The 12,572-nt window shown below is 43.0% G+C and overlaps 1 protein-coding gene across 8 annotated transcripts in view; it reads left to right on the forward strand.

Moving 5' to 3' along the window:
- SIPA1L1 (signal induced proliferation associated 1 like 1) overlaps positions 1-12,572 on the forward strand; it is a 369,406-nt gene that overhangs the window by 326,654 nt on the left and 30,180 nt on the right. For all 8 annotated transcript variants that reach the window (XM_043472442.1, XM_043472434.1, XM_043472441.1 and 5 more), the window contains 2 exons: positions 376-494; positions 4,219-4,661. In XM_043472442.1, the coding sequence (XP_043328377.1) occupies positions 376-494; positions 4,219-4,661 (562 nt within the window). The remainder of the gene's footprint in view (positions 1-375; positions 495-4,218; positions 4,662-12,572) is intronic.

The following is a 12,572-nucleotide window of genomic DNA, read 5'->3' on the forward strand; positions in this document are numbered from 1 at the left end:
GACCAAGCGAGGTTAGCCACACTTTGCAATGAATGGATTTCATAAATTTGATTCATATATTCGAGACTTCCCCGCCTCCCCAAGCCGAAAATTGATTCCTGACGTTGCCGCATTGTTCGTGGCCTCTGGTTTGGTGGTACTTGGCTCTGCTCATGTGTATGGTGTGACATACTGTCACCAGCTGCAAGCTTTATCCATCAGCCACTTAGCTCTTGACTTGCTGTCTCTCGTGTAAACTCTCAACAAGCTTCTCGCTGAAATTCCGAGTGTGCTGGCCAGTGAACTGAGAGGTGCAGGGGCAGGCCGTCCTCATGTGTCAGCCCGCGCCCGTGCCTGTTTAGTGCCTGCACCGTGATGTCCTCTGCTGTGTTCCAGAGCCGACCTGCCACCTCCCAGCAGTATCCAAGGTACTGCCAGCTTTCCGAGAGAGCCCCAGTGGGAGATTAATGCGTCAGGATCCGGTGGTTCATTTGTCTCCAAACAAACAAGGGCACGTAAGTTAACTGTAAAGTAATCAAAATGGTGCAGTGAAAACTGATGCCATGGACAGGAACTTGGGCAGACGTTGGGAGATGGTGAGGGACAGTGAGGCCTGGTGTGCTGCAGGCCATGAGTCACAAAGAGTTGGACACAGCGGGCCAACTGAACAGCAACAAATAAAAGTGGTAGATTCCCAGCCCTGTGCCTTTCTTGCCAAGTGAAAATGGTACTGGTCTGCTCTCTTATTCTTCCACGGTGTCAGAGGGGAAGTCATCCCAGTAGAAAGTGGGCGCTGGCTGCCATAGCCCTGAAATTTCTACTGCCAATGGCCTTAAGCTTTTTGTTGTTGTTTAGTTGCTAAGCTGTGTCCGATTCTTCGTGACCCCATGGACTGTAGCCTGCCAAGCTCCTCTGTCCAGGGGATTTCCCAGGCAAGAATACTGGAGAGGGTTGCCATTTCCATCTCCAGGGCATCTTCCCCACCCAGGGATTGAACCGGAGTCTCTTGCAATGCAGGCAGATTCTTTACCCCTTAGCCACCTGGGAAGCCTGGCCTTAAGCTTGTTTTGAGATTAAATTGAAATTCCTCATTGGGATGCACCTGCTACCCCCATGGATTTGGATGGAAGGCCATGTGATCAATCACAGAAAATCCTAGTGTCTGGAATAAGAATGTACTTGATTAAGATTTTATTTGCTTACACAGTTGCCAGCATGAGATATGAATGGTTGGAACATCAGTCAAGGAGACAGACAGCTTCCTGACAGCTCGCCCTACTGCTTCTCTTTCCTTCCGGGGCTGCACTGATTGTTGTCTCTTTACCATAATTATACACAGTTCCCCATCACTTACAGGTAGAATTGGGAATAAGAGACTCTCATTTCCTCCCTCTTTAAATGCAGTGGATTTCCTTGGTCTGTCTGTTCACTGGAATGTGATTGTTTATATTTATGTCATTTTATAGGATGAGGACATAACTGAATTTAATATTCACTAATATAATGAGAGGGCTCAATTTTTTTTTTTAATTGAAATGAGTTTTGAAGTGTAAACTTCACAGGTTCATGAGCAAGCATCGTGTACTGGGCTGTGGAAGAGAGATTTACTGATGAAATGTGATGCTGCCACAGTTCCACTTGTAAATGTGGGATTACCCTAGTCCATCTGTCAATTTCCCTTCCTTCATTAACACTTTGTAAACTGATTACATGATCAAATAGTATTTTGGCTAGATTTGGTTAGTCTCAAAGTTAATTTCACCTGTTTCTTTTTCTAAAATTTGGCTAGAGCACTTACAATTCCAGATGTGGTTTGAGTTATATCTACATCTATATCTGTCACTTACTCTACACTCTCAACACATCTGAATGTGAACTGGCCGCATTTTAAGTGCCTGGGAGCCATACATGGCCTGGAGCTAGCAAATCCTATAGCCCAGGTCCAGGTGCTACAGGGGTTCTGCCCTGGAGCAACTAGGAAAAATAAATGATGGCCTTGTAATATAAGTAGTTATTGAGAGAAACTAGAGTAGCTCCAGTGAAGTAACTGGGGTCAATCCTCTTTCAAGGGGAGGAGATCTTTGACTGTGAGGTCTGTCCTCCTTCAGCCCCCTTCCTGCAGCCAGTAAAGACACACAAACGTCTTTCCTCTTCTTTTCTCTCAATCTCCACCAAGTATCTGAACTTTCAGCCACCCTCTAATTTAAATACTGTTTTACTCAGATATCCTTTGAAATCATATTTCTTTGATAAACTGTAAAATCTTTCTGAGCAACCAAGCCGCTGTCCAACAAGCGTTCTGCCCACATTTTTTAAATTGAGATATGATTCACATTATTCACATACCGAAACATTCACACATTTAAAGTGTAGTATTTCATGGTGTTTGGTATATTCACAGAGTTGTGCAACCAGTACTGTGATTTAACTCCAGAACATTTTCATCACCTTGAAAAGAAAGCCTAACTCTTCCATCCCCTCCAAGCCATTGACAACCATGAACTTACTTTCTGTCCCTGTGGATGTGCCTGCTTTGACGTTTCATATGAATGGAATCATATAGTATAGAATCATATAGCCTTCTGTGTCCAGCTTCTTTCACTCAGCATGTTTTCAAGGTTCATCTGTTGTAGCATGTATTAGTACTTCGCATCTTTTTATGACTGAATAATATGTCATTGCATGGATATAGCAACATTTTTTTATCCATTGATAGACATGTGAGTGATGTCTTCTTTTTTGGCTATTAAGAATAATGGTGCTTTAAAATTCATGTGGGAGTTTTTCTTGTTAACATAGGTTTTCATTTCTCTTGAGTATATAATTGCAGCTGTTTTCCCACAGCAGCTGCCCTGTTTTACATCCTGCCAATGCCCACCATCCTTACTGTCTGCCTTTATCCTAGTGTGTATGAAGTGTTACTTCATTGTGGTTTTGATTTGCATTTCCCTAAACCCCCTCCAGTGTTCTTGCCTGGAGAATCCCAGGGACAGGGGAGCCTGATGGGCTGCCGTCTATGGGGTTGCACAGAGTCGGACACAACTGAAGCGACTTAGCAGCAGCAGCAGCAATGACTAATGATACTGAGCTTTTCATATGCTTGTTGACCATTTGTGTATCTTCTTTGGATGAATGACTATTCAGATCCCTTGCCCATTTTTTATTGGGTTATTTGAAGCATGGAAGTTTTTAATTTTGATGAAGCCCAGTTTATCTATTTGCTCATCATTTTTTTACTTTTGGTGTCCTATTTAAGAAACCATTGCATAGTCTAATCATTTGTATACCTAATTTGTATACATAATCCATGGAGATGTATACCTATATTTTCTTCTAAGAGTTCTATAGTTTTAGCCCTGACACTTAGGTCTTTGACCTTTTTGAGTTTATTTTTCTATGTGGTTAAGACCCAACTTCATTCTTTCTTGTATGTGGATATCTAATTTCTCAATACTGTTTGGTAAAAAGAATATTTTCCCCCATTGAATTGTCTTGGCACATCTGTATACATTTTACCTCTTAGCACTCCTTAGAAAAGCTGTCTCCTAAATAGATGCTATATGAAGAAAGAAAAGATATCTTTTCTTTCTAAGAAAAAGTCTTATATTCTGCCTTCTGTTTACTCTGATCAATACAGTCTTTCTAATTATAAGCCCCTTGGAAGTATCACTTTCTATTTTAAGACTTAGATATTAGAAGACTCTAATGACAGTTTTGACTTCGCTGGTGGCACAGATGGTAAAGTTCCACCTGCAATGCAGGAGCCCCAGATTTGATCCCTGGGTCGGGAAGATCCCCTGGAGAAGGGAATGGCAACCCACTCCAGTATTCTCGCTTATAGAATCCCATGGACAGAGGAGCCTGGAGGGCTCCAGTCCACGGAGTTGCAGAGTCGGATACAACTGAGCGACTAAGCACACATCCAATGAGAGTTTAGGGTTTGTTTGTTTTTTCCCCCCTGATTAAGACTCTCTCAATACTATAGTTACTTCAGCATAAGTTAAACAAACTAAATAATGAAAAGTCGATTCTAAAAGAGCAAAGTTTCCAGCACTGCCTGCCATGAAATCTTCTGAACAGGTTTTCCCAGGTACCCCCGCCTTGCTCTTTGTCATCATGGAGGCGTTTTTGTGTCTGGAGAACCCCCCAGGAGGACACATTTCGCAGTCACTCCCCCGGTATTTGTTGCCTGCTCTCCGAGAAGCCAGCCTGTTCTAAGGAGCCCTGCTTCCCTTGCAGTCCGACAGCCACTATTCCAGCCATTCCAGCAGCAACACCCTGTCCAGCAACGCGTCGAGCGCCCACAGCGACGAGAAGTGGTACGACGGGGACCGCGCCGAGGCCGAGCTCAGCAGCTACAGCTACCTGCAGGGCACCTCCGCCGACAGCGGCATCGACACCACCTCGTACGGCCCCAGCCACGGCAGCACGGCCTCCCTGGGGGCGGCCACCTCGTCGCCGCGCTCGGGGCCGGCCAAGGAGAAGGTGGCCCCGCTGTGGCACAGTTCCAGCGAAGTCATCTCCATGGCAGATCGGACTTTAGAGGCAGACAGCCACGGCATGGACCGCAAAGCCGAGTCCTCCCTGAGCTTGGACATCCACACCAAGAGCCCGGCCGGGTCAAGCCCTCTGACCAGGGAGAACCCCACGTTCAGTATCAGTGATGCTGCTTCCCACACCAGGTAACCGGCCCTCCCACTCCCCGCCTCCTGCATCCAGTTTCTGGCCTCTTCTCACTTGCCTTCCATCAAGAGTATATTTTTAAAAGGGGGGGGGGGGGTGGGCGTCTTTTACACAATGGCAGTTAATTTTTATATATTTATTTACCATCCAAATCCTTTATTTCTACCATCCTAGTGAATTATTTTAAACTCTGAGAAAAGTTTGCAGATCTGTTTTTTTGTAGCTGTATTTGATTTTATAAAAATGTGCCTAACTGCATACCAGAATGAGGAGAATTTTGTCCTGTGGCTTCCTGCTAGTGATAGAGAATGTAAAATGAGACAGTCTTTTGAAGATGTAAGAAAATCTGGACCATATTTTTGAAAGGAAGAGGTCTTTCCCAAGACTAACAGGGCATATCATGTATGATGCTGGATGCATCCTTAACACTCTCTCTCTATCAGAGGACATCGCTTATCCAGTGTTTGCACAGCAATCTGTTTTCAGTGATTGGCTCCCGACAGTGATGTGTTGAGGGTGAGGGGTGTCCAACAGGAAAGCGTGGCTAAAATTAGACACAGCCCATCTACCTTTCAGAATAGAAACATACACATTTCCCCTGTATCCTCAGCAATCATGCTGATAGGCAGAATAAATACTGTTTTTCATTTCCTCTTTTGGGTTTGAGCCTGCAGTCCAAAATATGACAAGATATTCATCCTTTTAGGGAGGAACATTCATCACTATCTTTGGGGACCTGTTAATCTATGTGGTGGTTTTTCCTTTTACCTTTTTTTGTTGTCAGTCATTGATCAGCTTGTGTGATAGCATCTAACCTTGCCGTCTTCCAGTCCTCTTTTATGCGCTAAAGAAAAGCAGCAGAAAAGTTGAGTTTAGTTTTACTTTTCCAGTGGGAATCCAGGCACATAATCTGTCAGTAAACCCCAGTTAATCTTCACGAGAGGGGACATCCTTGACTTAATTTGGATTTGTTTCACTTGATCAGTTAAATAGTCAACTTTTCCCGTTGTCTGTATTGTTACTGATAAGATTCACACACTTCCCATCTTTTAAAACGTTGATGATATGAAGCATTTCCTGAGTTTTATCTCTGTTTACCACTACCACGTTGCAGTAATAAAAAGTGATTGTGACAGGCCTGGAAACTGCATGGCCCCCTAAGCAGAAAAGCAATTGGGAAAGTCATCTCAGGATTCTTAGGTAACATGTATCCAATTTCCGGTCCATAATTCAGAAAATAGAATGTTTGGTACAGATGGAATAAGGGAGTGTTTGGAAAACAGAAAGCCAGGCGTCAAATACCATGATAATATAATATAGACGTAGAATCACTTGACTCAGTTATGTGACTGGCTTGCTGTTTCTAGCACACCCACTGTCTCATTAAGTACAGCTTGTGCACTGACTCAGAACATTTTTCAGTTCACAATAGTTCCTCTGTGGTTTTCAGGTTTACCTTGACTCCTAGATTTGGTTTTCAGTTCTTCATTCTGAAAAGAGAATGTCTTTTTTGAAATAGTACTCCATCTGGGGAATGTATCTCTGATCTAATTGGATGGCAGAAGAAAGTCACAGGTCTTGTCAAGAATGGCATCGCTCTGGAGTAAAGTTAAAAAGTGCTGGGCCTCTGAAGCCGAAGCTCAGAACGTGGGCCGTGCGATCTAACAGATCTACCAAATCCCAGGGGAGGTACAAAGCCCCGTCTGAAAAGTCGGCACCTGGGTTAGCATTGTCTGAATGTGCTGACTGTGACTCCCTGAAGGTCTTAAAGGATTAGCCACATTTTCTGCTTCCAACTGACCATGCAGAAATCATTGAAATCATCATTTAGAAATAGCTCTTCTGTTGAAAGTCAAGGTTGCTCAGGAAGAATGTGGCCTTTTAGGGAGGATGGCAGGGCTTCCCACCCACTGGTAGGTTGAGTCACGTTCGTTTGCGACTCCGGTAAATACGGATGCTTTGTGACTCCAGTTTGTTGATCTTGGCAGAGGGAGCTGGATATTCAGAGCTTGAGCAGACTTCCTTTTCTGGAGGAAAGGGGGGACGTAGCCACCAAATGCATATTGCTCGAGAAACTAAAATCACTGCAAATTAGAGTGTTTGTGTCCTCGGAAGACAGGAACAGCAATTAATGTGGAGATCTCTTGACAGTGCATAAAAGAGCTTGTACCTGGGACTTGGTGACAAAATCTAAATTACAGTGATTAAGCTCCACTGCGCATTTCTGCCTGGGCTGTGTTCCTGCTGCCTCTGTCCTCCAATCTGCCTGTTGATGGCTGTGCAGGTTTTGTGTGGCCCTCCCATGAGAACTGCTTATAATGTAGGTTGGTAATTACATAGGGTTATTCTATCTGGATGTCATTGAGAGGAGCCATACACATTGAAAGCTTTCTACAATTAAAAAGTCTATTAGTTGCTCTTAAGTGTTACTGCTAGAATATACATTGTCTGTGAAGCTTGGAAATTCAGGGAGAGATCTTTTAAAAAGAAATTTGTTTTTGTAATGGGTGTTTCACTTGCAGGTCTTAAACTACTCAGAAAAATGATTCATGGTGAGCATAGGAAAGGTGAAGATAGTTTCAATTTTAGTATACTCTTATCAGCTGGGTTCACTTTGTCTTAGAATCTGGCCTCGGAAGTAGGCAGTGTCTATTTGTGTGGTGACTGAAGACTTCCCTAGTTTACAGAACTCTCATCTTGCTGACCAGCGGCCACAGCTGGTGGCAGAACTAAGTTCATGACCACATATTATAAAGCTAAAGGGAATTCCCTGGCAGTCCAGTGGTTAAGACTCTGTGCTTCCACTGTAGTGGGTACGGATTCCATCCCTGGTTGGGGAACTAATATCCCAAATACTTCAGTGTGGCAAAAAAAAAAAAAATGTTAAAAGCCCCATCTTGGACTTGCACACACGTCTCGTCTGTAACATCCTGACCTGACCTGTTTTGAGGAATCAGAGATCAAATTGCCAACATTTGCTGGATCAGAGAGAAAGCAAGGGAATTCCAGAAAAGCATCTGCCGATGTTTCATCGACTACACTAAAGCCTTTGACTGTGTGGATCATAACAGACTGGGTGGATCATAATAAACTGTAGAAAGCTCTGAAAGAGATGGGAATAGCAGTCCATCTTACCTGTCTCCCGAGAAACTGTATGCTGGTCAAGAAGCAACAGTTAGAACCCTGTATGGAACAACTGATCGGTTCAAGATTGAGAAAGAAGTATGACAGGGCTGTCTGCGGTCACCCTGTTTGTTTAACCTATATGCGGAGCACGTCATGAGAAATGCTAGACTGGATGAGTTACAAGCTAGAATCAAGATAGGCAGGAGAAACATCAACAATCTCAGATATGCAGATGATACCACTCTAATGGCAGAAAGCAAAGAGGAACTAAAGAGTCTCTTGATGAGGGTGAAAAGAGCCGGCTTATGACTAAATATTAAAAAAATTAAGATCATGGCATCCAGCCCCATTACTACATTTCAAATAGAAAGGGAAAAGCTGGAGGTAGTGACAGATTTTCTCTTCTTGGGCCCCAAAATCACTTCAGACAGTGGCAGCAACCATGAAATCAGAAGAGGATTGCTTCTTGGCAGGAAAATGATGACAAACCTAGTCAGTGTGTTGAAAAACAGAGACTTTACTCTGCCAACAAAGGTCCATACAGTCAAGGCTGTGGTCTTCGCAGTGGTCACATATGGTTATGAGAGCTGGACTGTAAAGAAAGCAGAGTGCCAAAGAATTGATGCCTTTGAACTTTGTTGCTGGAGAAGACTCCTGAAAGCCCCTTGGACAGCAGGGAGATCAAACCAGTCAGTCTTAAGGGAAATCAACCCTGAATACTTGTTGGAAGAACTGATGCTGAAACTGAAGCTCCGGTATTTTAGTCATCTGATGAGAACAACCGACTCGTTGGAAAAATCCTTGATGCTGGGAAAGATTGAGAGTAGGAGAAGAGAGCGTCAAAGGAAGAGATGACTGGATGGCATCACCGATGCAATGCACATGAACTTGGGCACACTTCGGGGAGATGGTGAGGGACAGGGAGGCCTGGTGTGCCCCAGTTCACGGGGTCCCAGAGTCGGAAACGACTGGGTGACTGAAAAACATGTGATCACATGTACTTTTGGGGAGAGGGATAGGAAGGTTTATTAACTACAAAATCAAAGTTGTTTTTGTTTTTTTAGTTGGAGTATAATTGCTTTACAATGTTAGTTTCTGCTGTACAACAAAATGAATCAGCTCTTTGTATACATAGATTCCCCTCCGTCTTGGACCGACCTCCTGCTCCCCCAGTTCCACACGTTTGGGTCATCACATTGCACCGCACTGGTCTCCCTGTGCTAAATCACAGCTTCCACATGCTATCTGTTCTGCACAGGGTAGTATATATATAGGCTTCCCGGGTGGCTCAGTGGTGAAGAATCTGCCTATCAGTGCAGGAGACACAGATTCGATCCCTGGGTCAGGAAGCTCCCCTGGAGAAAGGGGATGGCAACTTACTCCAGTATTCTTGCCTAGAAAATCCCACTGACAGAGGGTCTTGAAGGGCTACCGTCCTTGGGATCACAAAGAGTCAGAGAGGACTGAGCACAGCACAGCGTCTACATGTCAGCCTGATCTCCCAGTTCATCCCACTCTCTCCTTCCCCGCTGTGTCCACACATGCATTCTCTACTTCTGTCTCTGTTCCTGCCCTGGAACTAGATTCATCTCCCATTTTTCTTGATTCCACATGTATGTGTTAATATACGATCATTTGTTTTACTCTTTCTGACTTACTTCACTCGGCATGACCGACTCTAGGTCCATCCCCATCTCTACAAATGATCCAATTTCATTTTGCTCCTTTTTATGGCGAGTAATATTCCATTGTATAAGATGTTCAGTTCAGTTCAGTCGCTCAGTCATGTCCGACTCTTTGTGACCCCATGCACTGCAGCACGCCAGGCCTCCCTGTCCATCACCAACTCCCTGAGATTGCTCAAAACCATGTCCATCAAGTCAGTGATGCCATCCAACCATCTCATCCTCTGTCGTCCCCTTCTCCTCCTGCCTTCGATCTTTCCCAGCATCAGGGTCTTTTCAAATGAGTCAGTTCTTCACAGCAGGTAGGCAAAGTATTGGAGTTTCAGCTTCAACATCAGTCCTTCCAATGAATACCCAGGGCTGATATCCTTTAGGATGGACTGGTTGGATCTCCTTGCAGTCCAAGAGACTTCAAGAGTCTTCTCCAACACCACAGTTCAAAAGCATCAATTCTTCAGCACTCAGCTTTCTTTATAGTCCAGCTCTCACATCCATACATGACTACTGGAAAAACCATAGCTTTGACTAGACTGACCTTTGTCAGCAAAATAATATCTCTGCTTTTTAATATGCTATTTAGGTTGATCAAGCTTTTCTTCCAAGGAGCAAGCATCTTTTAATTTCATGGCTGCAATCACCATCTGAAGTGATTTTGGGGTACATGTGTGTTTTTGAATTATAATTTTCTCAGAGCATGTGCCAGTAGTGTGATTGCTGGATTATATTTTTAATTTTTTAAGTTCTATTTTTAATTTTTTAAGGAACTCCATATTGTTCTCTAAAATGGCTGTATCAATTTACATTCCCACCAAAGTGCAAGAGAGTTCCCTTTTCTCCACACCCTCTCCAGCATTTATTGTTTGTAAGTTTTTTGATGATGGCCATTCTGACCATTTTGATATGCATTTCTGTGACAATTAATTAATTGGGCTTGGTAGGTGGCTCAGTTGGTAAAGAATCCACCTGTCAATGCAAGAGATGCAGATTTGATCCCTGAGTTGGGAAGATCCCCTGGAGAAGGAAATGGTAACCTACCCCAGTATTCTTGCCTGGAAAATTCTGTAGACAGAAGCCTGGCAAATTACAGTCCATTGGGGTTGCAAAGAGTTGGACATGACTGAGCACGAATAAGGAAGGGAAAATTAATGATGTGGAGCATCTTTTCAAGTACCTCTTGGCCATCTCACATACACATTTTTACTGCCCTCCAGTAGAAGAGGATTTCTTACCCAGTGTATTCATCCTAAGCACCTTTGCATAGTATGCGCCATACTATACTATGAACATAAAAGCTAGGTGCTCAATGCACCAGCATTATGGATGCTTAGTACATTTTGATGACCAAATAGGAATAATTTCTTCCTTAGTCTTCCCACTTTTTCCTGACGTCTCAAGGTCCTTACTAATAAACCAGTTTGAAAATAGCATAAATCCTTAACTCCTGACTCCTCTGGAAAACTACCACTACGTTCCAAAGTTTATTGTATAGATGTGTCAGTATTTGCCCAGAGCTACAGTGGTTTGATATGAAAGTACATATTTAAGAGTGTACATAAAGTCCTTGTATGTACATAAACTCATGTATGGCATGAGTTTTTCAGTAAAGTCACTTCTACATAAGATTTTTTATCCTGCAGAATATGATATGGGGAGACTTTATAACAGCTTATCTACAAATATCATTCAAAATTTGGATATAAGTTGGTCAGTGTCTGACATTCACTAGAGCCAGTGATTAAAAGCCAGGAGAAATGGCTGCCCACAGATGTCAGTACTGTTTAATTTCATGAATGTGTTTTTTCTTCTGGTTGACCTAATAAGTTAACTATTCATGCCAGAAAAGGTATATGTTTCTTGAGAGTAGGGTAAAGAAGCACTTCTTATATTAAGTTTACATGGAAGATTAAGAAATGCCTCAGGTTACCCTAGCATAGTAACAATTTATGTATGAGTGTCTGTGTGTAATGTGTCAGAGCTTATGAGTTTAAACTTTGTTCTCTGCCTTCTTTGGCACCCTGGGTGAAAAATGGGCCTTCCTTCTTTGTTTAGAGTTTACTCTGTTGTCTTTATCTATAATGCTTCCCTCTTAAATCTCTTCTGCCTGGAATCTTTTTAAATTACCAACAGTTAATGTCTCTCTTCTACATTTTTTTCTTAAGAGTCAGACTGAATTATTTTTCTAAGTTTAATGGACTTAAACTTTAAAGTGAAGCCTCTAAAATCCCCCAGGACTCCTCTCCAACATGTGGTTGGCTCTACTTATCATGTTTATGAATTGTTTTCATTGATAATTGTTGCTTTGTCGTCCCACACACCGTGAACATCAGGGTTCTATTTTATTTTTCGTCAACACATCAGAACTCCAGGTGATCTGGCCTGTCTTGCCCCATTTCCATTTCTTATGAAAGCTTATGAGAGTGGGTGATTATTTTAGCCAGAACATTGGTGATATTCAGCTCACCTCAACAACTGTGAAAATCAGAACTACTGTGGCTGAAATTTCAACATTGAGAAAATGAGAGCTCTCATCAAGCCCCAGATATCAGATTTCTTGATGCAGATGTCATTAATAGCAAGGAGAGAGATTCCATAATCTTTCAGAGTAATCTGAGTATGTCAATCCCCTCACTCTTCAAAATTTTGTCCTGTGTCTGCCTATCTCAAATTCCTCTGGCTGCAGCTTTTTCTGAGCTGTCTTTTCTAAAGATTGAAGGTTTTTCAAGTCTAAGATTATGAAACGTGTCTATGCCAATAAGAGACAGTTGGAAATAATATAACATCGTATATATGGTAATAGTCCTTCACCTCCAGCCAAGTCCAGAGAGAAATGTAGGGGAAATAGATTTGGATCCTGAGATTCAGATTCAAGGCTCAGTTCTGTCATTGACCAGCCACAGGGCCTTTGGCCAATCCTGCTATTTCACCAAGCTTGTCCCTTAGATTCGTATGCTTATTTGCTCAGTCGTGTCCGACTCTTCGCGAACCCCACAGACAGCAGCCTGCCAGGCTCCTCTGTTCATGGGATTTTACAGGCAAGAACACTGGAGTGGGTTGCCATTCCCTTCTCCAGGGGATCTTCCCGACCCAGGGATTGAGCCC

This window comes from Cervus canadensis, chromosome 6, assembly GCF_019320065.1.
Source record: "Cervus canadensis isolate Bull #8, Minnesota chromosome 6, ASM1932006v1, whole genome shotgun sequence".
Classification (NCBI taxonomy): domain Eukaryota; kingdom Metazoa; phylum Chordata; class Mammalia; order Artiodactyla; family Cervidae; genus Cervus; species Cervus canadensis.